General features: G+C 45.1%; 1 protein-coding gene across 2 annotated transcripts in view; it reads left to right on the forward strand.

The window, feature by feature from the left end:
- LOC101118853 (anosmin-1) overlaps positions 1 to 23893 on the forward strand; it is a 222078-nt gene that overhangs the window by 120170 nt on the left and 78015 nt on the right. For both annotated transcript variants that reach the window (XM_042241675.2, XM_060407548.1), the window contains exon 3: positions 9470 to 9532. In XM_042241675.2, coding sequence (XP_042097609.1) covers positions 9470 to 9532 — 63 coding nt within the window. The remainder of the gene's footprint in view (positions 1 to 9469; positions 9533 to 23893) is intronic.

A 23893-nucleotide genomic window follows, 5' to 3' on the forward strand; every position in this document is an offset into this window, starting at 1 on the left:
GAGCAGTTAGAACATAGGAAGCATGAATCCGTGTCTGTTGATTTAGCAGATGTTAGTTTGAACAGGTTGAACTGTATAGAATGCTGGCTGCTTTACTTTTAGGAGGGTTGTATCTATCTGTGCTCAGTTACTCATCATGTCCGACTCTTCACAACCCCATGGACTGTAGCCCTCCAGGTTCCTGCGTCTATGCGATTTCCCAGCCAAGAATACTGGAGTCGGTTGCCATTTCCTCCTCCAGGGGATCTTCCCAACCCAGGGACTGAACCTGCATCTCTTGTGTCTCCTGCATTGGCAGGCGGATTCTTTACCACTAGTGCCCCCTGGGAGGCTGTCTATCTATTTAACATAATGTATTTATGGGTTCTATTTCCTTGAGAATGGGGTGTGTATGAAAATTTGAATTTCATCAGAACACTTTTGTCTCAGAAATTTTTTCTGATTGCTGTTTAGGTAATATAATTTCCTTTGCTGTACGTTTGAGAAAGTTTTGGGTTAAATGTAAGGTATGGGATTTTGTGCTAAATACTGTGAAGATGGAGGTTCACCAAAGCAATATCAATAATTTTTCTCTTTGTCAGTACTTTGGCCCATGAGAGGTGGATCTCTTTATCTGTGGTGTACATAAAATCTTTGGAATTTTTAGCACCTAGGGCATTCTGGAAGTGAATCCTCCTTGGGATCATAATAAGTTAGTAATCTCATAGATTGACAGAGTACTTTTCAGTTTCAAAATCCCTTTCGCATATATAATCTCATTAAGCCCTTTTAGCTCAGGGCAGAAATAGGGCAGTGCTTTATAGTGGAAATAACATTCCTTTGAGTGGGCCAGAGCGTGCTTCCAAACACCAGTTCCCACAGTCTCAACTATCTTTACTTGCTTTCTTTCCTCAGCCTCTACAAACAGAAGTTTCCTCTCTCTAAAACAGAATAGTAGTACTTAATGTTACCTCCATCGATTCGTTGCCATGAGGCTCCATTGAACAAATCATTTTTTTTTTTTTAGTTTTTTATTTTTTTAATTTTAAAATCTTTAAATCTTACATGCATTCCCAAACATGAACCTCCCTCCCACCTCCCTCCCCATAACATCTTTCTGGGTCATCCCCATGCACCAGCCCCAAGCATGCTTAAACGTGCTCCATAAGTCTGTAAAGATCTGGGCACACTGTCTCATTCAGCAAGACTGTAGCAAGTTGACGTGGATGATTGTGTTCTCATATTTGAATTAGCATTGTTGTTGTTCAGCTGCTACGTCATATCTGAGTCTGTGGGACCCCCTGGCCTGCAGCGTGTCTGGCTTCCCTGTCCTCCAGTTTCCCGGAGTTTATGCAGATTTTGGTTCATTGAGTCTGTGATGCCATCCAACCATCTCATCCTTTGTAACCCACACCCCCCACCCCTGCCCCAACCCCGCTTCTCCTGCCCTCAGTCTTTCCCAGCGTCAGGGTCTTTTCCACTGACTCAGCTTTTTGCATCAGGTGGCCAAACTACTGGGGTTTCAGTTTCAGCATCGGTCCTTCCAGTGAATATTCAGGGTCAATGTCCTTTAAGATGGACTGGTTTGATCTCCTTGCAGTCCAAGGGACTGTCAAGAGTCTTCTCCAACATCATGGTTCATAAACATCAAGTCTTTGGCACTCAGCCTTCTTTATGGTCCAACTCTCACATCTGTACATGACTGTTGGAAAAACCATACCTTCGACTCTATGGACCTTTGTCAGCAAAGTGATATTTCTGCTTTTTAATACACTCTTCCCCATATTGGACACCTTCCCACTTGGCAGGGGTGGCGGGGGCTCATCTTCCAGTGTTGTCCTGTCTTTTTGCCTTTTCATTCTGTCCATTGGGTTTTTCCAGGCAAGAATACTGCAGTTGGGTGCCACTTCCTTCTCCAGTGGACCGCATTTTGTCAGAACCTTCACTTTGACCCGTTCATCTTTGGTGAACTGCGTGACATGGCTCATAGCTCCACTGAGTTGCACAAGCCCCTTTGCCACATCAAGGCTGTGATCCATGAAGCAATTGAATTAGCAAGCTGAAACTGAATAGTTGGTGTGATTTTCTCAGTTGTAGAGTAGACACACGGTCAAGTTAGCCTCAGACCAAGACTTCATTTCCATGATGCCCATGGCTTCTTCCATAGACGGTACTCTCTGAGGGCATGCTCTGTCCCACATGCCTTGTGAAGGGTTACATAAGGGTTAGCAGACATGTTCCTCCCTCACCAGGACTTGGAGATACTATAACTTCAGTATGAGTCATAGACTCCCACCAGTCAGCAATGTGAGCATTCTTGGGGGAAACTCTAAATCCTACCTGGTTGCACAGAGGGGAAATCAGTTTGTGCTTTGTGCACAGCAGTGGCCAAAAATAGATGGTTTGGTCTGAGTTGAGAGGAACAGCATAGCTTGTCTGCAAGGAAGACAGGTTGGTTTAGTCTCTCAGTCATGTCTGGCCCTTGTGACCCCATGGACTGTAGCCCTACAGGCTCCTCTGTCCACGGGATTCTCCAGGCCAGAATTCTGCAGGAGTGGGTTGCCATTTCCTTCCCCACGAGATCCTGCCAAGCCAGGGATTGAACCTGGGTCTTCTGCACTGCACGTGGTCTCTTGCATTGCAGGCAGAGTTTTTGTCCCCTGAGCCACCAGGGAAGCACTTAAGGAAGACATATCATAACAAAAATGGGGCTAGAAAGGATTTGGGGTTTAGGGAACAGAAAAGCAACTAGCTTCACTGGAAGCAATTCATAGGATATTGAAAGTGTTAATTGGGCAGGATTTGCTGGTTGACCAGGTGTTTGGAATATAAGCGCTTCCCTGGTGGTTCAGATGGTAAAGAATCCGCCTGCAATACAGGAGACCCAAATTCGATCCCTGGGTCAGGAAGATCCCCTAGAGAAGGGAATGGCACCCCACTCCAGTATCCTTGCCTGGAGAATCCCATGGACGGAGGAGCCTGGCGGGCTATAGACCGTAGTGTTGCACAGAGTCAGACACGACTGAGTGGCTAACACTTTTTCTTCACTATGAATGTAAACCCATCTACTCTGGGTTAGATTGAATAATTATTGACTAATTGTATCAGAACTGACTCTTTTGAAAACGCTTGGAAACGTTAAAGGCAGGAGGAGAAGGGGATGACAGAGGATGAGGTGGTTGGATGGTATCACCGACTCAGTGGACATGAGTTTGGATAAACTCCGTGAGTTGGTGATGGACAGGGAGGCCTGGCGTGCTGAAGTCCATGGGGTCACAAAGTCCATGGGGACATGCCTGAGTGACTAAACTGAACTGAACTGAATTGTACCAGTGACCTCAGATCTTCAGAACCATGACTTGGTAAGATGAATGTGTCCAAGATACGTAGAATGGTTCCATATTAGAGGTCAGAGTCCCAAGTAGCATTTTCTCCTCCACTCTGGGAAGGTTGTTTTTCAGGACCAAATCTATTACCACTTTGCCTGTTGTTAAGAAATTCTCAGCCTCGGCACTGTTAACATCTGCAGCTGGATAAGTTTATCACAAGAATGCTATCTGGATATTGTACGATGTTTAAACAGTATTCATGGCCTCACCCACAAGAAGTCAGTACCTCTCTTGTTAATCAAAACAAATAAAATGACTCCAGACAATGCCAGATGCCCCCCTACACCAGGAATGCAAAGTCACTCTCATTTCAGAACCACATACTTAGAGCAATGGAAATAATTTGTCTAGTTTCTTAGAAATAAATTCCAGTAGAGAGACCTGTATCAGTGTATATGTTTGTGCATGTGTGTGTGTGAGTAACCCCCTACCCCGGGAATGCAAAATCACTCCCATTTCAGAACTACATACTTAAAGCAATGAAAGTAATTTCTCTAGTATCTTATAAATAAATTACAGTAAAGAGACCTGTACAGTGTGTGTATTTGTGTATGTGTGTTTGTGTGTTAGTAACACCCCACCCCAGGAATGCAAAGTCACTCCCATTTCAGTAAGTTCAGTCACTAAGTCGTGTCCGACTCTTTGAGACCCCATGAATCGCAGCACGCCACGCCTCCCTGTCCATCACCAACTCCAGGAGTTCACTCAGACTCACGTCCATACAGTCGGTGATGCCATCCAGCCATCTCATCCTCTGTCGTCCCCTTCTCCTCCTGCCCCCAATCCCTCCCAGCATCAGAGTCTTTTCCAATGAGTCAACTCTTTGCATGAGGTAGCCAAAGTACTGGAGTTTCAGCTTTAGCATCATTCCTTCCAAAGAACACCCAGGACTGATCTCCTTTAGAATGGACTGGTTGGATCTCCTTGCAGTCCAAGGGACTCTCAAGAGTCTTCTCCAACACCACAGTTCAAAAGCATCAATTCTTCGGCACTCAGCTTTCTTCACAGTCCAACTCTCACATCCATACATGATCACTGGAAAAACCATAGCCTTGACTAGACAGACCTTTGTTGACAGAGTAGTGTATCTGCTTTTGAATATGCTATCTAGTTTGGTCATAACTTTCCTTCCAAGGAGTAAGCGTCTTTTAGTTTCATGGCTGCAGTCACCATCTGCAGTGATTTTGGAGCCCCCCAAAATAAAGTCTGACACTGTTTCCACTGTTTCCCCATCTATTTCCCATGAAGTGATGGGACCGGATGCCATGATCTTCGTTTTCTGAATGTTGAGCTTTAAGCCAACTTTTTCACTCTCCACTTTCACTTTCGTCAAGAGGCTTTTTAGCTCCTCTTCACTTTCTGCCGTTTCAGAAGCACATATTTAGAGCAATGAAAATGATTTGTCTAGTATCTTATAAATAAATTACAGTAAAGAGACCTGTACAGTGTGTGTGTTTGTGTGTGTATGTGTGTGTATTAGTAACCCTTCACCCCAGGAATGCAAAATCACTCCCATTTCAGAACCACATATTTAGAGTAATGAAAATAAGTTGTCTAGTATCTTATAAATAAATTACAGTAAAGAGGCCTGTACAGTGTGTGTGTGTGTGTGTGTGTTAATCACTCAATCATGTTCGATTGTTTGTGACCCCATGGACTGTAGCTCACCAGGCTCTTCTGTCCATGGGATTCTCCAGGCAAGGATACTGGAGTGGGTTGCCATTCCCTTCTCCAGGGGATCTTCCCAACCCAGGGATCGAACCCTGGTCTCCCACATTGGAGACAGATTCGTTACCATCTGAGCCACCCAGGAGGCCTGTACTGTGTCATACAATATATTTAAAAGTTGGAAGGGTTTATGTAAATTATCCATTGATGGCTACTGTATAAAGTCTGAGTGCGAGGCAATTCTGGAAAATGACCAGAAGGCCATGAAGAGCAGTTGTTTCCTAGATAATTGGCTGACCTGTCCAGTTGACCGTTCTTTTTGTCACCTCCAGTTGTCCACAGTATTCCCCCTTCACTCTTACTCATTGTGAGCCTGCTCCCTGAAAGTATTGGTGTTTGGGTGTCCCAACCCTAAGTACTGATTATAAAAGCATTTCAGTTTATCAATGCATTTATTCAACATTCACTTTGTCAGATTATTGAGCTGCTACCCAATGCTGAGAGTAGTGTCGTAAATGTGATAAATGTCGGAGTCTCGTTGCCCACTGTTCCATGAGGGGAATATTGTATGAATATGTCTTGTATTATTGTATGTCTTAAAATAGTAATGTAATATATAATTATCATCTGAGCAAGCGATACTGTGATCCTATCTTTCTAGTTCAGTTCAGTCACGCAGTCATGTCCGACTGTTTGCAACCCCATGGACTGCAGCACACCAGGCCTCCCTGTCCATCACTAACTCTCAGAATTTACTCAAACTCATGTCCATTGAGTCAGTGATGCCATCCAGCCATCTCATCCTCTGTCATCCCCTTCTCCTCTTACCGTCAATCTTTCCCAGCATCAGAGTCTTTTCAAATGAGTCAGCTCTTTGCATCAGGTGGCCAAAGTGTTGGAGTTTCTGCTTCAGCATCAGTCCTTCCAATGAATATTCAGGACTGATTTTCTTTGGGATGGACAGGTTAGATCTCCTTACAGTCCAAGGGACTCTCAAGAGTCTTCTCCAACACCACAGTTTGAAAGCATCAATTCTTCAGCGCTCAGCTTTCTTTATAGTCCACCTCTTACATCCATACACTACTACGGGGTATCTTTCTAGATTAAGTAAAAACAGAAATCCATAGCTCCATTCCAAATGTGATTAGCTCACTAATCACCAATCGATGTGATTAGCTCACTCAGCTTTTTTGGTGGTTGGTTTCTTTGAAATTTGAAGTCTTTCTTCATTTAGTTTGAATCAGTAGCCTAGAAGGAAATGATTTCAAACAGTTGATCATCCTAAAACTTGAAAGCCTGAAACACTTGTTAGAACATTCGTTTTGATTGCTGTTATTTATTGATTAATTCATAGCTTGAGGCAGTATGTGATCAGGGCATTTAAAGTTGCAGTCGTCTGTTTATAGTATTATTTGTCTTCTGTTCCCTTCACTGCCTGCTGCAGTCCATGGGGTCACAGAGTCAGACACAATTTAATGACTGAACAACAATTCCCTTCACACGTGGAAGAGAGGTTTGGGGGCTACCTTTTTTTGGCAAACTTTTATCGTTATTATTGCTTGGAGAAACAGGAAGTGTTCTACTCTTTTTTGAAGTGTGAGAGAAATGGCTGTCTTTTTTTTTTTTTTAAATCTTTTGCTTTTGTTGAAATCATTTTATCTGGCCGGTAGCATCATAAAGAAACAGAGCTTTGGCAAACTCATCCTGCAAAGGTTTACTCAAATGTTTACATCTAGGTTGTTCTTATAATTTTCACAGTAGTAGCAGTAGCGTTAGTTGCTCAGTCGTGTCCAACTCTTTGCAACCCCACAGGCTGTAGCCCACCAGGCTCCTCTGTCCATGGGATTCTCCAGGCAAGAATACTGGAGTGGGTTGCCATTCCCTTCTCCAGGGAATCTTCCTGACCCAGGGATTGCATATGGGTCTCCTGCATTGCAGGCAGGTTGTTTACCATCTACAGGGAAGATTACTAAAAGAAAATGTTGCCTGTCATTAATAATATTTTGATGTGTTTATTTAAATGCTTCTGAGTAGTGGAGATTGGAAAAGAAGCAAGCATGCAATTAAAATAGACCTTTAAATTGCATACACTGATGCTAGACTTGACAGATGGAGATTGTGGATTAAAAAGAAGGTAAATGTAGTTCCTTGATTTTACACACTTTCATCAGCCTTTTTGGAGGCCAAATGGCAACGCACTTCAGTATTTTTGCCTGGAGAATCCCAGGGACAAAGGAGCCTAGTGGGCTACAGTCCATGGGGTCACAAAGAGTCGGACCTGACTGAGCGACTAACACATAACACACAGGTATCTCTGCCATGAGTGTTTCAGACATATGCGTCTTTTTGTAAATAATGTCTGTGTTCTGTAAGGTATTTTTTCCACAGGTTGTCAGGATTATGGTTATTTGGCAATATGGACGTTAGAGAGGACTGACTTTTCAATACACTAGTGTCTGTATTGTGAAAATGCAAGTGTGTACATACAATACCTTGTTTTCCTAATTTACACACTCAGCAAGGACAGAAAGATTCACACAATTATTTTGCAATATTTTTTAGCCACATTGCATCGAACAGTTTTTATATGGAATGAATGCTTGTTGGATGTTTCCCGAATGAAACGATGGAGACTTAACTTGTCAGGAGCTGAGCCTCTGTCTGGGGAGAAATCCCCTGGTCTTATGGAGTGGTCCTTCTCCATCATATGACACTTTTTCAGATGAAAAAAAATTGTAGGTTATTTTTAAAGAGTTCCATTGATTCATTTTGAGTAGTCTTGAGAAGAAGTTGGACTAAACATATTTATTAAATGGCTAAGCACCAACTTTTTTGGCTAGGAGCCACAGTCCTGAAAAGAATGAAGACAGCTTAGAGGATAAAGCATTGGACTTAAGGTTTAGCAAACAAATTAACCCTTTAGGGAGTTTATAAAGTATGTAAGGTGGACAACTGTTTACACTGTTTCATTTAAATTTTTAAATTATTTCATTACTGTTTGAAAATGGTATTCTTTTAGAATTGCTATATTGGTGAAAATCTATACATTTGTTTTAGAACATACTTGGGAGAGGTGAACACTAATAAACTTGGGACAAGCTTGTACAGGTCTTGGAAAAGCACTGATGAGCTTAACAGTTTTTTTATTAAGGAACCAAGAATGAATCTTTTATATTCAATATTAAAGAATATAAAATCTAGAATATTCTCAGAAGAAATAGCTTGCCCCTTGAAGTCTGCATGGAACAAGAAAAAGACTGTTGTTATCAAATCCTATAGCAGCTTCCCCCCCCCCAGCTTTATTGAGATATAATTGACATATATAACACTGTGTAAGTTTAGGGTATACAGTGTGAGATTGGATACATATGTGTATGGGAAAATGTTTACCACACTAACCTAGTTCTTTTTAAAGATCAGTGTCAGCACCGAGATTTCCAGGCGAAATTGCTGAAAGAGGATCTTGGGTTTTGATGCCAGAGAGCTGACTCTGTTGGTATAGGGGCCAGTCGTGGGCCTGCATTTCTGATAACCTGCAAGGTGACGCTCCTGTTGCTGGTCACTGATCACGCATTGAGAGCAGTCCTATGACAGATTGACACTTGATACCACCAGCGGTTGGTTTTCGTATGTGCAGTTTTGAATATATGAAAGCTCTGAGATAATCATGAGCTTATGGGAGCCATGAGCATACCAACATTTAGATAATGGGCACTTAACCGGACATAATGAATATTTAATAATGGATAAGTTAATAATTAACTTGTATTAAAATATATTTTGAGAATCATATATGCATTTATATGAAAGTATCATTTTGATTTTGATCATGAGGCCTGACTGTTACCTCTTCTTCATTTTGATATATAGATAATGTATATTTTATGTGTTATATAAGTAGTACTACATATATATAGCAAAGTGCATTTATATGTATATATACCTTGTTTATTCCATAATATTATTATTTCTTATTAAAATTGTTGCTGAACAATGGATCCTGGCTATTATCTTTGATTTATTAAATCATGTGTATAAATCATATTTAAGAGTTCAGTTCAGTTCAGTCGCTCAGTTGTGTCTGACTCTCTGCAACCCCATGGACTGCAGCACGCCAAGCCTCCCTGTTCATCACCAACTCCCAGAGTTTACTCATGTCCGTCGAGTCAGTGATGCCACCCAGCCATCTCATCCTCTGTCATCCCCTTCTCCTCCTGCCTCCAATCTTTCCCAGCATCAGGGTCGTTTGCAAGGAATCCCATCGGCTTCCCAGGATGCATATTTGAGATGGGGTGAGGTTTAGCTGGATCTCCAGAGTCACTCAGAAACGCTGGCCCTGAAAAATCTGGGGCGGGCACAGTGGGGACCTTTCCTTAGGGGCCTTGTTTGTCCCTTGTATCCACTGACTAGTTCTTCACCGTTCTCTCTCCCAGTGCCTGGAGCCCTGCAAGGTGTCCTGGGACCTGCGAAAGCAGCAGTGCCAGAGCTTCTGCGAGGTAAGGGGTGTGCATGCGGCCACAGGCCGAGCTGTGGACCAAGGAGTCCTGGGCATCCAGGGAGGGCATCGTGTCCTTCTGGGGCTGGGAGGCTCAGTTTACTTCTGGGGTGTGTGTGTGTGTGTGTGTGTGTGTGTGTGTGTGTGTGTGTGTGTGTGTAAATTCACAGTCAACAAATTGTTGAGACTTCTAAAAACCCAGGTGGCACTATTAGTCAAGAACCTCTCCTACCAACGCAAAAGACTTAAGATACTGGGGTTCGATCCCTGGGTTGGGAAGATCCCCTGGAGAAGGGAACGGCAACCCACTCCAGTAATCTTAAGCTGGAAAATCCCATGGACAGAGGAGCCTGGTGGGTTACAGTCCATGGTGTCACGGAGCATTGGACACGACTGAAGTGACTTTCCATGCGCTTAAAGCCTTGCCACTCACTGCTACCATTATTAATTAGGCAGGAAAATAATTTTGTTTTTTACTATAAATTTAAAAAAAAATGGCCTCACATGATGACTCTTCTCTGGGTGGCTCTTGGCATGAGGTTGGAATGCTCGTGCCTTTTGGAAGGAGCCTCGCGTTTTATGGGTTTCCCTGGTGGCTCAGCTGGTAAAGGATCCTCCTGCAATGCGGGAGACCTGGGTTTGATCCCTGGGTGACCAAGATCCCCTGGAGAAGGGAAAGGCTACCCCATCTGGTATTCTGGCCTAGAGAATTCCATGGACACTCCATGAGGTTGCAAAGTGTTGGACACAACTGAGTGACTTTCAGTTCACTTCACTTCACCCATGTTTTATGAGTGATGGGGTTCTCAGATCATTTGATCTTCCTCTGGGCTGGCCACACCCCCGGGCTGAGACTGGCCCACGTTTTCCTGCAGAAGGCACCTTCCTTTCCCTTTGCTCTCAGTTAGATAACAGAGCACTCCTGTCCTGGGCACCTGCTGTCTAGAGTCACTGCTTGTGCCAAAGAAAGAAGGTGCTGCTTTGTGGCACTCTATCCTCCAGGGCAGGGAGAAGACTTCAGAGTGCCTTGGACTGCAAGGAGATCCAACCAGTCCATCCCAAAGGAAGTTAGCCCTGAAGATTGATTGGAAGGAGTGCTGCTGAAGCTCTAGTACTTTGGCCACCTGATGCAAAGAGCTGACTCATTTGAAAAGACCCAGACGCTGGGAAAGATTGAAGGCGGGAGCAGAAGGGGACGACAGAGGATGAGATGGCTGGATGGCATCACCGACTCAATGGACATGAGTTTGAGTAAACTCCAGGAGATGGTGAAGGACAGGGAAGCCTGGCGTGCTGCAGTCCACACGCCTGGCGTGCTGCAGTCCATGGGGTTCTAAAGAGTCAGTCGTGAGTTAGCAACTGAACAAGAACAATTCTCCAGGGCAGACCAGGGGCCCTGCTGTGAAGCAGACAGTCTGACCACACAGTGCCACTCAGTGTAGGGGGAGTCAGAAAGCCCACTGGGGCCTCGAGGACGTGAGTTGGGCCCACATGGGAACCAGAGCACCACCGTGGAGGGGTAGGGAGGGAAGCAGAGATGTGCCTGAGTGGTCTCAGAGGGAGACCCTGCTGCAGGTCTGCTCCAGGTGGAACCAGGGCCGATCAGAACTTCCGAGCTGTTCCAGATGATCACAGCGGTCTGCTCCTCCCCCAAGCCCTCCCCCCACCTTGTGAGTACGGTCCTGTTGCCTGAGTTTAACCTCAGAGGGCACGCAGACTCTGTCCTGAAGACATGCCTGTGGACCTGGCATCGTAACAGCCCCTGCAGTTTTAAGGTCCATGAGATACATTCACGTTCCCAGTACCATCTGACGTTCTGATGGACGTGAAGGTCATCAGAGTTGTGCGTGAACTGTGCAAGAGTGGAGGCTGGCAATTTTCAAGCCTTTGGGCTCACCCACTGCAGACACCCAGAAAGTGAATGTGAAAGTCGCTCAGTCGTGTCTGACTCTTTGCAACCCCATGGACTATACAGTCCACGGGATTCTCCAGGCCAGAAGACTGGAGTGGGTAGCCTTTCCCTTCTGCAGGGGATCTTCCCAACCGGGGGATTGAACCCAGGTCTCCTGCATTGGCAGGTGGATTCTTTACCACCTGAGAAGCCCTCAGTAGAATATGTGTTTATATTGCATGCCCCTTGTCTCATAACAGATCACCCTCAAACTTAACTGGCTGAGTCTGCACCCAAATCTTGTTTTGTTCACTTGCTGGGTTTTTTTTTCTTTAATATATATATTTTATTGAAGTATACTTGACTTACAGTGTTTCAGGTTCCCAAATGATTCAGTTATACTTAAACACGTGCGTCATTTTTCATATTATTTTCCATCATAGGTTATTACAAGATACTGACTACAGTTCTCTGTGCTATAAACTTTTTCTGTTGCCTGTTGCGTATTTTCTTTTTAATTAGAACTCTAACATTCTGTTCATGAGCACCAGTATCTCATCCCACTGTTTCTTTGGGTCAGGAGCTTGGGTAGAGCTTAACTGCACTGTCTGCCCCACATCTGTCGTGATTGCAGTCAAGGTATTGCCTGGGGTCCCTTCTCATCTAGGGGCTCGACTGTGGGAGAAGTGTGCTCTAAACTCATCGCAGTCATTGGCAGGATCCATTTCCTTGCAGTGATGAGACCGTGGGCCTGTTGCATTGATGACGGGTGGCTGGGGTCCACTCTGAGCTCCTGGGAGGTGCCTGGTACCTCCCTGTGTGGCCCCCTTCAGCAACAGATCACAAAAGAGCTTTTCTCTTAAGACTGGCAGTAGCATCCTGATCTCCAGCCTGCTGACACAGAATTTTATCTAACACAACATAATCTCAGCAGTGACAGTGCTTAACCTCAGCCGTGTTGTGTTGATTAGAAGTGTACACACACACACACATACACACACACACACACACACACGGGAGGTGATGACATCAGACAGGTTGTGACTCAGTGAGGCTCACTCTGTGCCATGTCTAATTGAGAGTTGGCGGTCTGATCACTAAGTCATGTCCAACTCTTGTGATTCCATGGGCAGAGGAGCCTGGCGGGTTGCAGTCCACGAATACCAGAGTGGGTTGCCAGGTCCTTCTCCAGGGGATCTTCCCGACCCGGGGATCGAACCAGGCTCTCCTGCATTGCAGGTGGATTCTTTATGGACTGAGCCACCAGGGAAACGTGTGTCTAATACAGAAGCAGGTAAAAAGAGGAGATTCAGGTCTCGAGACGCAGCACAGAGCTCCCTGATCAGAAGTGGAGCAGTAAAGCATACCAATGCATGCGTGCAAAGACCAGGGGCGTGAGGCCGCCTCTGCATGCCCTACGTTCTGGAACGTGCACTCTGGTTTTATTTTGTGTTCGATTCTGCACCCAGACCACACATCCATAGGAACAAAAACGTGCCGCTGTCAATTCTAGAGAAACAAGATGTGCTGTTCGCTTGAGAAACGCATTATCTGTTAACATCCCTGAGTCCGGGGTAGTAGGTTTATGTCAGATCCCTGAAACAGGAAATACAACTGAAGGTCATTTGAAACCTTTCTCCGTGCAATTTCAGACATGCTGCAGTCCATGGGGTTGCTAAGAGTCGGACACGACTGAGCAACTTCACTTCCACCTTTCACTGGAGAAGGAAATGGCAACCCACTCCAGTGTTCTTGCCTAGAGAATCCCCCCTGGTGGGCTGCCGTCTCTGGGGTTGCACAGAGTCAGACACGACTGAAGTGACTTAGCAGCGGCAGGAGTGGGCTTCTGTGAATCTCGTTCTGTCTGAAATAACCGTGGGGGCTTCTGAACCACGTCTGGTTTATTAAAATGAGACTGGGAGCCTGCCCTCTACAATTAGTGTTGGGTCCCGCTAGGCGCAACTAAGCAAGCCCGTGAGGCGGCAAAGACCCAGCACAGCCAAAAATAAATATTTTTTAAAAAAATGGGATGTGTGTCCAAATTGTATGCTGTGGCAGAAAGGTTTGTTGAAACTTGAAAGGTGGGGAAAAGAGAGGCTACTTAACCTGAGGAACTTTGTAGAGAGCTCCCAGCCCAATGGTCCAAAAGCTCAAGCCTTAATATTCAACTGTAGTTGCTTTGATTGTTCTTATTCCTGTGGGTTGTTTTTTTGTTTTTGCTCCTGTTTTATTGTGCTAATAAATGTCTGACTTTTGCTTAAAGAGACTGAATCCTGGAAGGACTCATTCCTGGTTCAGTGTTTTCTTTTTTTTTTTTTTTAATTTTTTTATTTTTTTTTAAATTTTAAAATCTTTAATTCTTACATGCGTTCCCAAACATGAACCCCCCTCCCACAGTGTTTTCAAGGCTAGGCACTCATTGAGAAGACCTGTCCATCCTTCTGGTTATTACATTTTGTGTTGAGAAGGTATCCAGGTTCCATATTGTCAAGAACCTAAGCTTTCCCTTTCTAAGAGTCCGAACCCAGGACGACTCCAGATTTTAGGCTTCTATGGCAGAAACAACTAGATAGTTAGAGACACTTGATTTAATGTATTCACCTGTAGCTCTTCCGTCTATGCAGTCCAAGCTTTATCTTCAAAGGCGTGAGCTTGCAAACCACATCCTGAAGAGCAAAAACCAGTCTGTCCTTTGCTTTTGTAAATCAGGTTTTATTGGAACGTAGTCAGAACAGTTTTTTTTTTTTTTTTAATGTATACAACTGCTTTTGTGTTGCAAGAGCAGAGTTGGGTAGTTGTGACATGTCGTGTGGTCCATAAAGCTGAATCTTTATCAAAAATCTGACCGTTCCCAGAAAGTATGTCCCACTTTCTGAGCGAAGTCACTCAGTCCTGTCTGACTCTTTGCAACCCAGTGGACTGTAGCCGGCCACGCTCCTCCGTCCGTGGGATTTTCCAGGCAAGAGTCCTGGAGTGGGGCTGCCATTCACTTCTCCAGGGGATCTTCCCAACTCAGGGATCAGACCAGGGTCTCCCGCATTGTAGGCAGATGCTTTTACCGTCTTCTGAGCCAGCAGGGAAGAGGAACCACAAGGCATCATGATACCTGCATAACCCCCCTACCCAGTCAGACTGCATCCTGTCTTCATCTGTATCACCAGCACCCATGTCTAAACATAAACCATTGTTCTTGGTAAGTTTGGTCTTAGAACTATCCTGCATGGAAAAGATTTTCAGGGGCATCTTATTTGTTTGCTTTTTGGCTCTGCTAGGTCTTCATTGCTGGGCACCGGGGTTCACTAGCAGCAGCGAGGAGAAAATACTGTTTGTTGCAGTGTGGTGTAGGCTCATTGCGGTGGCTTCTCTTGTTGCAGAGCATGGGCTGGAGACGTGTGGGCTTTACTAGTTGCAGCATGCAGCCCCGGAGCTCAGGCTCAGGGAACGGAACCCATGACCCCTGCATTGGTAGGCGAAGTGATAACCATTGGACCACCAGGGAAGCCCCAGGGGCATATATATATAAAATAACATCCCTAGAACCGATTCATCACCTTCTCATGTATTGACCCTTTCAACTTCTCATTTGATTATGGATACTGTTCTGCTTTTGCTACCATTTCAGGCTACAGGCAAAGCTAGCAATCTTATTTTTTAAACAAAAAAAATGTTAAATGTATTAGGACAGGAATCTTTCAGGACTCTTTCTGTGGGTCTTAACGGATGATTTCTCATGTGTTATGAAATGTGTTTTTTTTTTCCCCCACAGTAGGAACATGGATAGATTGTACTGTGTTGCTTTAGTTTATTAGCTATTATTCCCTGCCTCTTGCTTTTACAAAATCCTAAGAACCATGATAAATTATGAAGGTTTGTCTTACTAGTCATAAAACGCATGTCTTCGTACGTTTAAATGTTCTTTCTTACGATTGATGGAATCTTAAATTATAAGAGAAAGCATCTTTTTTCCTTGCTAACAGTAGGTAAGATAATCATCTGCGTTAGAGCTGTTGTTGCCTTACTTTTGATGGTGCAGGATACGTCATAGTTTACACAGGGCCTTCTTGGTGATGATACACCTCCCACCTTTGCCTGTGATGTTTTTGACTTCCTAACATGCCCAGTCTAGCCGGATGTCAGCTGACAGTCAACACTGGCCATCTGAACTGTGCACCAGGGGTCTTGGAAAGCTGAGAGCTCACCTACATCACATGTGAGTCAGTGAGAGAAGCGTCCCTGGTTGGTATTGAACTTGACATTCGGTCTGCCTGGTGATCCGGTCCTGGTCAGGGTAAAAATAGGAACCAAAACGAGGCTGGCGCATTGCCACAGACAGCAACATTGATTTATTTCTTTGTGCTTTCTGATTTTCAAAATATTTTTTTCCATCTCACTCCATTTGATTTTCATGGCAATTCTCAGGACAAGTTACATCTGAATTTTGCTAGGTGAACTTTGTGGACAGTGAGGCTGACACGCAAGGAGAAAATGAGATGACATTGCTGAGAGGCAGAGAAATGAGATGTAAAATCAAGGGCGTTTGATTTCTGGTTACGTTTCTTTCCCGCCACCCTCTGTCCCCAGGCACCTCTGTCTAACCTGCTCCATGTCACAATGCCCAGAGTGGAAGACAAGAGTTTTCCGTCCCTCAGCAGAAAGTACAGAATGAGCCTCTTAGGTAAAGTCATTGTCCCAACCATTAGTGTGTTCAGAGACTTGCTCTCAAATGAGAAGGAAGCTTTGCGGGTGCAAAATCAGAGTTCATTCAAGGTCCTTCAAGGAATTAAAGGAAGAGCAAGGTTCCTCACTAACTTCAGGGTCTCCTTGGCCTTGGGATATTCCAGCATGACTGGAAAGAGACCCCCAAAAGTGTGGTGTTCATCAGACTCCAAAACTGTGGTGTTCATCACACCCCACTTCTTGCCAGCAGACCTTGTCTTTCTTCCGCTCCCCCACAACCCTGTTTTGTTGTCTTCTGATCTGGGGTGTTAAGTAAATGTGCATCACTTGAGGAATTCAGACAGAGCCCTCACCTGTCTGGGTGTGTTTCTGTAAGAGTTAAAGGTACTGAAAGAAATGGATGAGAGCTAAACAGATAAAATTATATAATCTGGCCCAGGTGTGTGCATGAGACAGCGGATCAGCCCATAGAATTTGCTGCACGTTAGCAGTCTTTGGCTTCAGTGTATCAGAACAGTAGCTGACCTGACTAGAACATCCCTGTGAAGGGTCATGTGCAGGTGGGGTTTGGTGCTGATGCTTTTGAACTGTGGTGTTGGAGAAGACTCTTGAGAGTCCCTTGGACAGCAGGGAGATCCAACCAGTCCATCCGAAAGGAAATCAGTCCTGAATGTTCATTGGAAGGACTGATGCTGAAGCTGAAACTCCAATCCTTTGGCCACCTGATGCGAAGAGCTGACTCACTGGAAAAGACCCTGATGCTGGGAAAGATTGAGGGCAGGAGGAGAAGGGGACGACAGAGGATAAGATGGTTTGATGGCATCACTGACTCAATGGACATGGGTTTGGGTGGACTCTGGGAGTTAGTGATGGACAGGGAGGCCTGGCATGCTGCGGTTCATGGGGTTGCAAAGAGTCAGACACGACTGAGTGAATGAACTGAACTGATATACTGAAAGTTTGTACATACTGTGTCTGAGACGCAAACCGTACTTCCACTTGAGACGCATTATAGGCACACCACCAATCCATGAGTCTGCAGTTGAGGGAGAGATCAGGCTGGAAATGCAGACATCATGGTGGATAGACGGTATTTAAAATCATGAAGCTGGATGAAGTGGTAGAAAGACAGGAGCTTCCTGGATTATGCCCTGAATCACAGTAGTATAAGGATGGGAGCCTAGGAAAACCAGCAAGTGGAGTAAGTTCAGTTCAGTTGCTCAGTCGTGTCCGACTCTTTGCGACCATATGGACCGCAGCACGCCAGGCTTCCCTGTCCGTCATCAACTCCCAGAGCTTACTCAAACTCGTGTCCATCACGTTGGTGATGCCATCCAACCATCTCATCCTCTGTCCTCCCCTTCTCCTGCCTTCAATCTTTCCCAGCATGAGGGTCTTTTCCCATGAGTTGGTTCTTCACATCAGGTGGCCAAAGTATTGGAGCTTCAGCACGAGTCTTCCCAATGAATATTCAGCACTGATTTCCTTTAGAATAAGTTAGTTGGTTGGATCTCCTTGCAGTCCAAGAGGCTTCTCTAACACCACAGTGGACTAAGGGAAGCTGTTAAGATGGGAGAAGGTTGAGCTTCCCCTGGTAGTCCAGTGGCTGCGACTCTGTGCTCCCAGAGGAGAAAGTCCAAGGTGGAGGTCTAAAGGACACACGGCAACAGTTTTTCAAGAAAACTATCAGTCATTCAGTCATGTCCAGAATCCCAGGGCCAGAGGAGCCTGGCGGGCTGTCGTCAATGAGGTCGCTCAGAGTCAGACACAACTGACGTGACTTAGCAGCAACGGCAGCAGCATGTCCAACTCTTTGCAACCCCATGGTCTGTGCGTGGAATTCTCTAGGCACGTGGAATACTGGTGTGGGTAGCCTTTCCCTTCTTCAGAAGATCTTTGCGACCCAGGGATAAAACTGGGTCTCCTGCATTGCAGATTGTTTTCCCATCTGAGCTACCAGGGAAATCCCCTGAAGGAAGCAGTAATGGACTGTGTCTGCAAAACGGGGGAGGTCTGAAAATTGATCACTGGGTGCTGTGATGCACAGGACATGGGCACCCTTCATAAGAGCAGAGTTAGAAGGTGGCTGCAGAGAAAGCTTGCTGGATGTGCTCCAGAGGGGTGGGCGGGCGACTTGCAGAGAGGAGGGGGGCTATAAGAACATTTCATGGACGTGAGTTTGGGTAAACTGTGGGAGTTGGTGATGGATCAGGAGGCCTGGCGTGCTGCGGTCCATGGGGTCGCAGAAAGTTGGACACAACTGAGCGACTGAACTGAACTGGACTGAAGGCACGTGGGCCCAGCTTCCAGGCATGGGTGGGTGTAAAGGGGGATGCGTGGAAGTGTTCTTTTGTTGGTGTAAGGGAGTGGTTTGCTGACAGCAGTGGTGGCTAGGAGGACCTGCACATTTTCTGAAAGTATTAGCTCCTATTACTACAAGGAATAAGGTTTTATTTTTACAAATGCTGGACGTTTACCTTTTATATTTTTATAGTAAAGAAACGTGTGGGCGAGAGATTCTGGGTCGTGATCTTTGGGTAAGGTGCAGATTTGGTCCAAGTTTTCAACTTGGGGTGGAAGTCATGGAACTGAAACGGTTCACGGAATGGAGAAGAATTTTATAATCGCTATGAGATTTCCTTTACCATTGCTTTATAAAAGAAGCTGTCCTCATTAGAACCAGTTTCACAGTCCTGCAAAATGAGGATATCAAGAATAGTGAATGATGTTTTGTTGTCATTGGGTGAATTATTCACTGGGTGGAACATGTCCTCCATGGAATATAGTCTTTTTTATTTTTTATTTTTTATTTTTCTCCCCGAGCAGTGAGGCTCAATTTTCAGTGAATTTTTATGTGGCACTGGGGAGTATAGAATTATACGAGACTCTGTTGAGGAGAACTGATGAGGTTTGAAAATTTGGAACAGACTGAGACTGGAGGCTATTTGGAATGATTTAAAGACTTACCTGTCTGAGAAGAAGGACTAGGCAGGTAGCCACATGAGGAGTGGAATGTCTTGGAAATTGCTAAAGCTAATTTAAGTAAATGATAAAACATACATCAAAGCACTTAAACAGTGACAGGACATAACAGAGAAGGGGTAAATAGTAGGTGTTTTTATGATGAAGGCGAAGTACAAGGTCATCGCTTTGAAGATTCCTTGATAAAGTCCCACTGAACAGTAGAGACGTGAAAGTGTCCACTGTTTAATCACATCCGACTCGTTTGCAACCCCATGGACGGTAGCCCGCCAGCCTCTTCTGCCCATGGGATTCTCCAGGGAAGAATACTGCAGTGGGTTGCCATGCCCTTCTCCAGGGGATCTTCTCAACCCAGGGACTGAACCCCCTGTCTCCCAGATTGCAAACAGATTCTTTACCATCGGACCCTCCAGGGATCACTAGTCAGTATGCACACACAGAAGGAAATGCACAGCAAACGCACACAAGTCTGTTCCTAAGTTTTAACTTCCTTCCCAAGACTGTCTGGGTGGGAAAGACGAGAAACAAGGGGCTGTGGTCAGGGGCTTTCATTCTGGGGAGACGGTTCCTGTGTGTTCTCACCTTGGAAAGGCTTGAATACATGCCAAGGGGAGACGAACAGGAGTGTGCAGTGGGAGATGCGCTGGGGAAAAGCCCAGATTTCTGGAGTCAGAGGTGAGGGCTTTGAATCACGTTTCAGTTGCAGAGATGAGAGAGAGACGGCTTCTCCATACAGCTTCCAGGGACCAGACTTGGTCCTGCTGCACATACATCACCTGGAGTTTTTTGTTTTTTTGTTTGTTTTTTGCTAAAGTGCAGATCCTGACCCAGCAGGTGTGGGCCATGGGCATCAGGGTCCGTGTGTCCCAGTGAGGCTGGTCAGGGACAAGCAAATGTGTGTGCGGATGCTCCTCACAGATCCTGGGGTTCCGTGTAAGCGCTCACTTTGTGTCACCTGCCGACTTGATGAAGTCTTGCCATTATCCTCTCTGGTATTCCATAGAAAGTATGCAATGACTCATAAAGGTGTTTTAAGGTGGCAGGGGGAACCCTCACTCTTTTCATCATTTAAAATGCAGAGTTACAATTGTTGCCTTGTCTCTGCCCCCAAATGAAAGGTATTTGAATGGGGTATGGAATTCCAGTGAAATATTAATAATTTCTTTAAAAAAATTTAGTGATTTAAAAATAGCTCTTCATTTCCTTTTGTCTTGGATATTTTCTGAAAATTTTCTGACTTGCTTTTTTTTTAAGCTGTATATAAATTATCTTTTTATTTTTCTGCCTTTTTTTTTTAAACTTGAAGTGATGTATTTGTTCTTACAGTTTTCCTTCTTTTTTTTTTTTTTCTTTCTTTCGCCTGTGCTGGGTCTTCATTTCGGAGCACTGGCTATGTAGCTGAGGCATGCGACCTGTCTAGCTGTGCACAGGGCTAGTTGTCTCAAGGCATGTAGGATCTTAGGTCCCCAACCAGGGATCGAACCTGCGTCCCCTGCATTGCGAGACAGATTCTTAACCACCAGACCACCAAGGAAGCCCTCTCACTGTATGCTTTTCACTTCTTTTTTTTTTCTGTACCTGATTGTAATATGGTTATGGTATACCTTGATGGGGTAGACTTTATATGTCTTCTGTTTGAGGTGAGTAAGATTCTTCTAATTGTAGGCTTATAATTTTCATCAAGTTTTTTTTTTTAACACCCTCCATGTACTGTCTTCTGGCGACCTGATTATAAATATGATAGATTTATATGGTCTTCTCATCAGAGACTCTCTGATCTTGTTTTTTTTGTTGTTGGTGGTGGTGTTCATTTCCCCACCTACACCCACTCTCTGCTTCATTTTGATAATTTTCATTGTTGTGACTTCAAGTTCCCATCAGGGAATCTTTTCTTCTGCAACGTCTGACACTTTTAAAATCCTGTCTGGTATATTTTTTGTGTTTCCATCTTTGCTTCTGCAAGCCTCATGCAGGTCCTTCTCTCATCTTCTGTTTCTCTTTTCTCTGTGTCCATGTTTTCTTGTATATTCCTAAGGTATACGGAGCATATTTATAATATCCTCTCATGTCTTTTTCTTCTCATGTCTTTTTCTGCCAATGACATCACCTTTAGACTTTCTAGTTCCATTTTGCTTGCATGTCATAGTTTCCTGCTTCTTTGCACACCAGCTGATCTTTTGACTAGATGTCACTTTTGCGTGTTCTCAATTCTGCTGTATTTCTGTGAAAAGCATTAGACTCTTCTGGCATGGAGAGAGTTGCTTGACATCAGTTTCTCCTGCAGAGACTTGCTTTTAAACGTTCTTAGTGCCGAGTCAGAGCAGCCTTTAGTCCAGGGCTCATGTGTCCCCGTTACTAAGGTGATTAGAGAAGGAAATGGCACTGAACTCCAGAATGCATGCCTGGAGAATCCCATGGACAGAGGAGCCTGGCAGGCTACAGGCCATGAGGTTGCAGAGTCAGACATGAATGAGCCACTGAGCAGTACAGTGATACTTCTCTTGGGACTCTGTCCGATGTCGTGTGTATTCTGTTTCCTCTCTGCTCTGACGGCTGGAATGGGAGGTGCTAGGCTTCTTGGATGGAGAAGACACTGGCACCCCAATCCAGTACTCTGGCCTGGAAAATCCCATGGACGGGGGAGTCTGGTAGGCTGCAGTCCATGGGGTCGCTAAGAGTCACACAGGACTGAGCGACTTCACTTTCCCTTTTCCCTTTCATGCATTGGAGAAGGAAATGGCAACCCACTCCAGTGTTCTTGCCTGGAGAATCCCAGGGACAGGGGAGCCTGGTGGGCTGCCGTCTATGGGGTCACACAGAGTTGCACACGACTGAAGCAACTTAGCAGCAGCAGCAGCAGCAGGCTCCTTGGAAGTCTAGGTGTGCTTTGCCCTTGTGCTTTCTCTTCTGGTGCTTTCTGCAGTTCTTGTGAGCTTTCACCACGTGCACATTCAAAAAGCAGTATTCAGCCCAACCCCGGGGGGTCCCTCACACCTATCTGGGTTTCTTTGTTCAGTTCCATCCTTCCTGATTTTTTGCTCACAGGACCTACACATTTCAGCCTCCTCAAACTCTTTTGGCTAGGCTGAGCCTTCATTGATTTGCGCAGACTTTGCTCTACTTCCAACAAAGGTCCGTCTTGTCAAGGCTATGGTTTTTCCAGTGGTCATGTATGGATGTGAGAGTTGGACTGTGAAGAAAGCTGAGTGCCAAAGAATTGATGCTTTTGAACTGCGATGGTGGAGAAGATGCTTGAGAGTCCCTTGGACTGCCAGGAGATCCAACCAGACCATCCAAAAGCAAATCAGTCCTGAGTGTCCATTGGAAGGACTGATGCTGAGGCTGAAACTCCAATACTTTGGCCACCTGATGCGAAGAACTGACTCATTGGAAAAGACCCTGATGGCTGGGAAAGAGTGACTGAGCTGAACTGAACTGCTCTACCTGCAGCCAGTGGGAGCTACTCTCTATTTGTGATGCACACCATCTCTCATTGTGGTGGCTTCTCTCGTGGCCGAGCACGGGCGCCAGGCACACGTTTCTTCAGTAACTGCAACACTCAGGCTTGAGAGTTGCAGCTCAGGAGCTCTGGAGCACGGGCTCAATTAGCTGTGGCTCTTGGGGCTTAGTTGCTCTGCAGCATCAGGGAATCTTCCCAGACTGGGAATCGAACCTGTGTCTCCGCCGTTGGCAGGTGGTGATTTTTATCCACTGCGCCACCAGGGAAGTCCCAGCCTCCTCAAACTTTGATCTCTTTCTCCTCAACTCAGAAGCACCTGTCAACATCTTTCCGGGCCCCATGGACTCGAGCCTGCCTCCAGGCGTGCATTTTCAGTCATCTCTGGGGTCACCGCATGTGTGTGAGCTCTCAGGGAACACAGCCCTGGGCAACCTGGGGACCATTATCTGAACGGCTTCGGTAAAGTGTAAGGGTCGGTCACTTTTATCAGTGAAAGTAGTAGGAAAGTGGCGTTCTTAAAATACGTGTTTCTGATTTTCTCCTAACTTGATAGCATTCACGGCCATGGTCTAGTTTGCCTGGGAAGCAATTTAATGTTCGTCACATTTAATCCATTAGGATATATAACTGGGTTTCTAAGCAACTCATAATTGCATTTCCGAGCCCAGGTTAGAAATGTTTGAATTGAGAATTCTTTTTCCGATTTCACGAATACTTAGTCACTAGATGCCTTCTTTGAAAGATGCAGCTGGCAGTTTGGGTTGTTTTGTCTAAACAGGTTAATGTATTTATTTGTAATAGAAATTGTATATGATCATTGGAAATTGTATATGAGCAAACATTGGTAAAACAAACTGCACGAGAGAGTGAAACTTAACCTTCATTCCAAATTCTCAAATCTAGACAATGTATTAAAAATCAAAAACATCACTTTGCTGGCAAGGTCCATTCTAGTCAAAGCTGTGGTTTTTCCAGTAGTCGTGGATGGATGTGAGAGTTGGACTGTAAAGAAAACTGAGTGCCTAAGAGTTGATTCTTTTCAACTGTGGTGTTGGAGAAGACTTTTTAGAGTCCCTTGGACAGCAAGGAGATCCAACCAGTTCATCGTAAAGGAAATCAAGCCTGAATACTCATTGGAAGGACAGATGCTGAAACGGAAGCTTCAATACTTTGGCCACCTGATGGGAAGAGCCAACTTATTTGAAAAGGCCCTGATGCTGGGAAAGATTGAGGGCAGGAGAAGAAGGGGGCGACAGAGGATGAGATGGTTGGATGGCATCACTGATACAACGGACATGAGTTTGAGCAAACTCCGGGAGTTGGTGACAAACAGGGAATTCTGGCACCCTGCA

The sequence above is a fragment of the Ovis aries genome, chromosome X (assembly GCF_016772045.2).
Source record: "Ovis aries strain OAR_USU_Benz2616 breed Rambouillet chromosome X, ARS-UI_Ramb_v3.0, whole genome shotgun sequence".
NCBI lineage: Eukaryota > Metazoa > Chordata > Mammalia > Artiodactyla > Bovidae > Ovis > Ovis aries.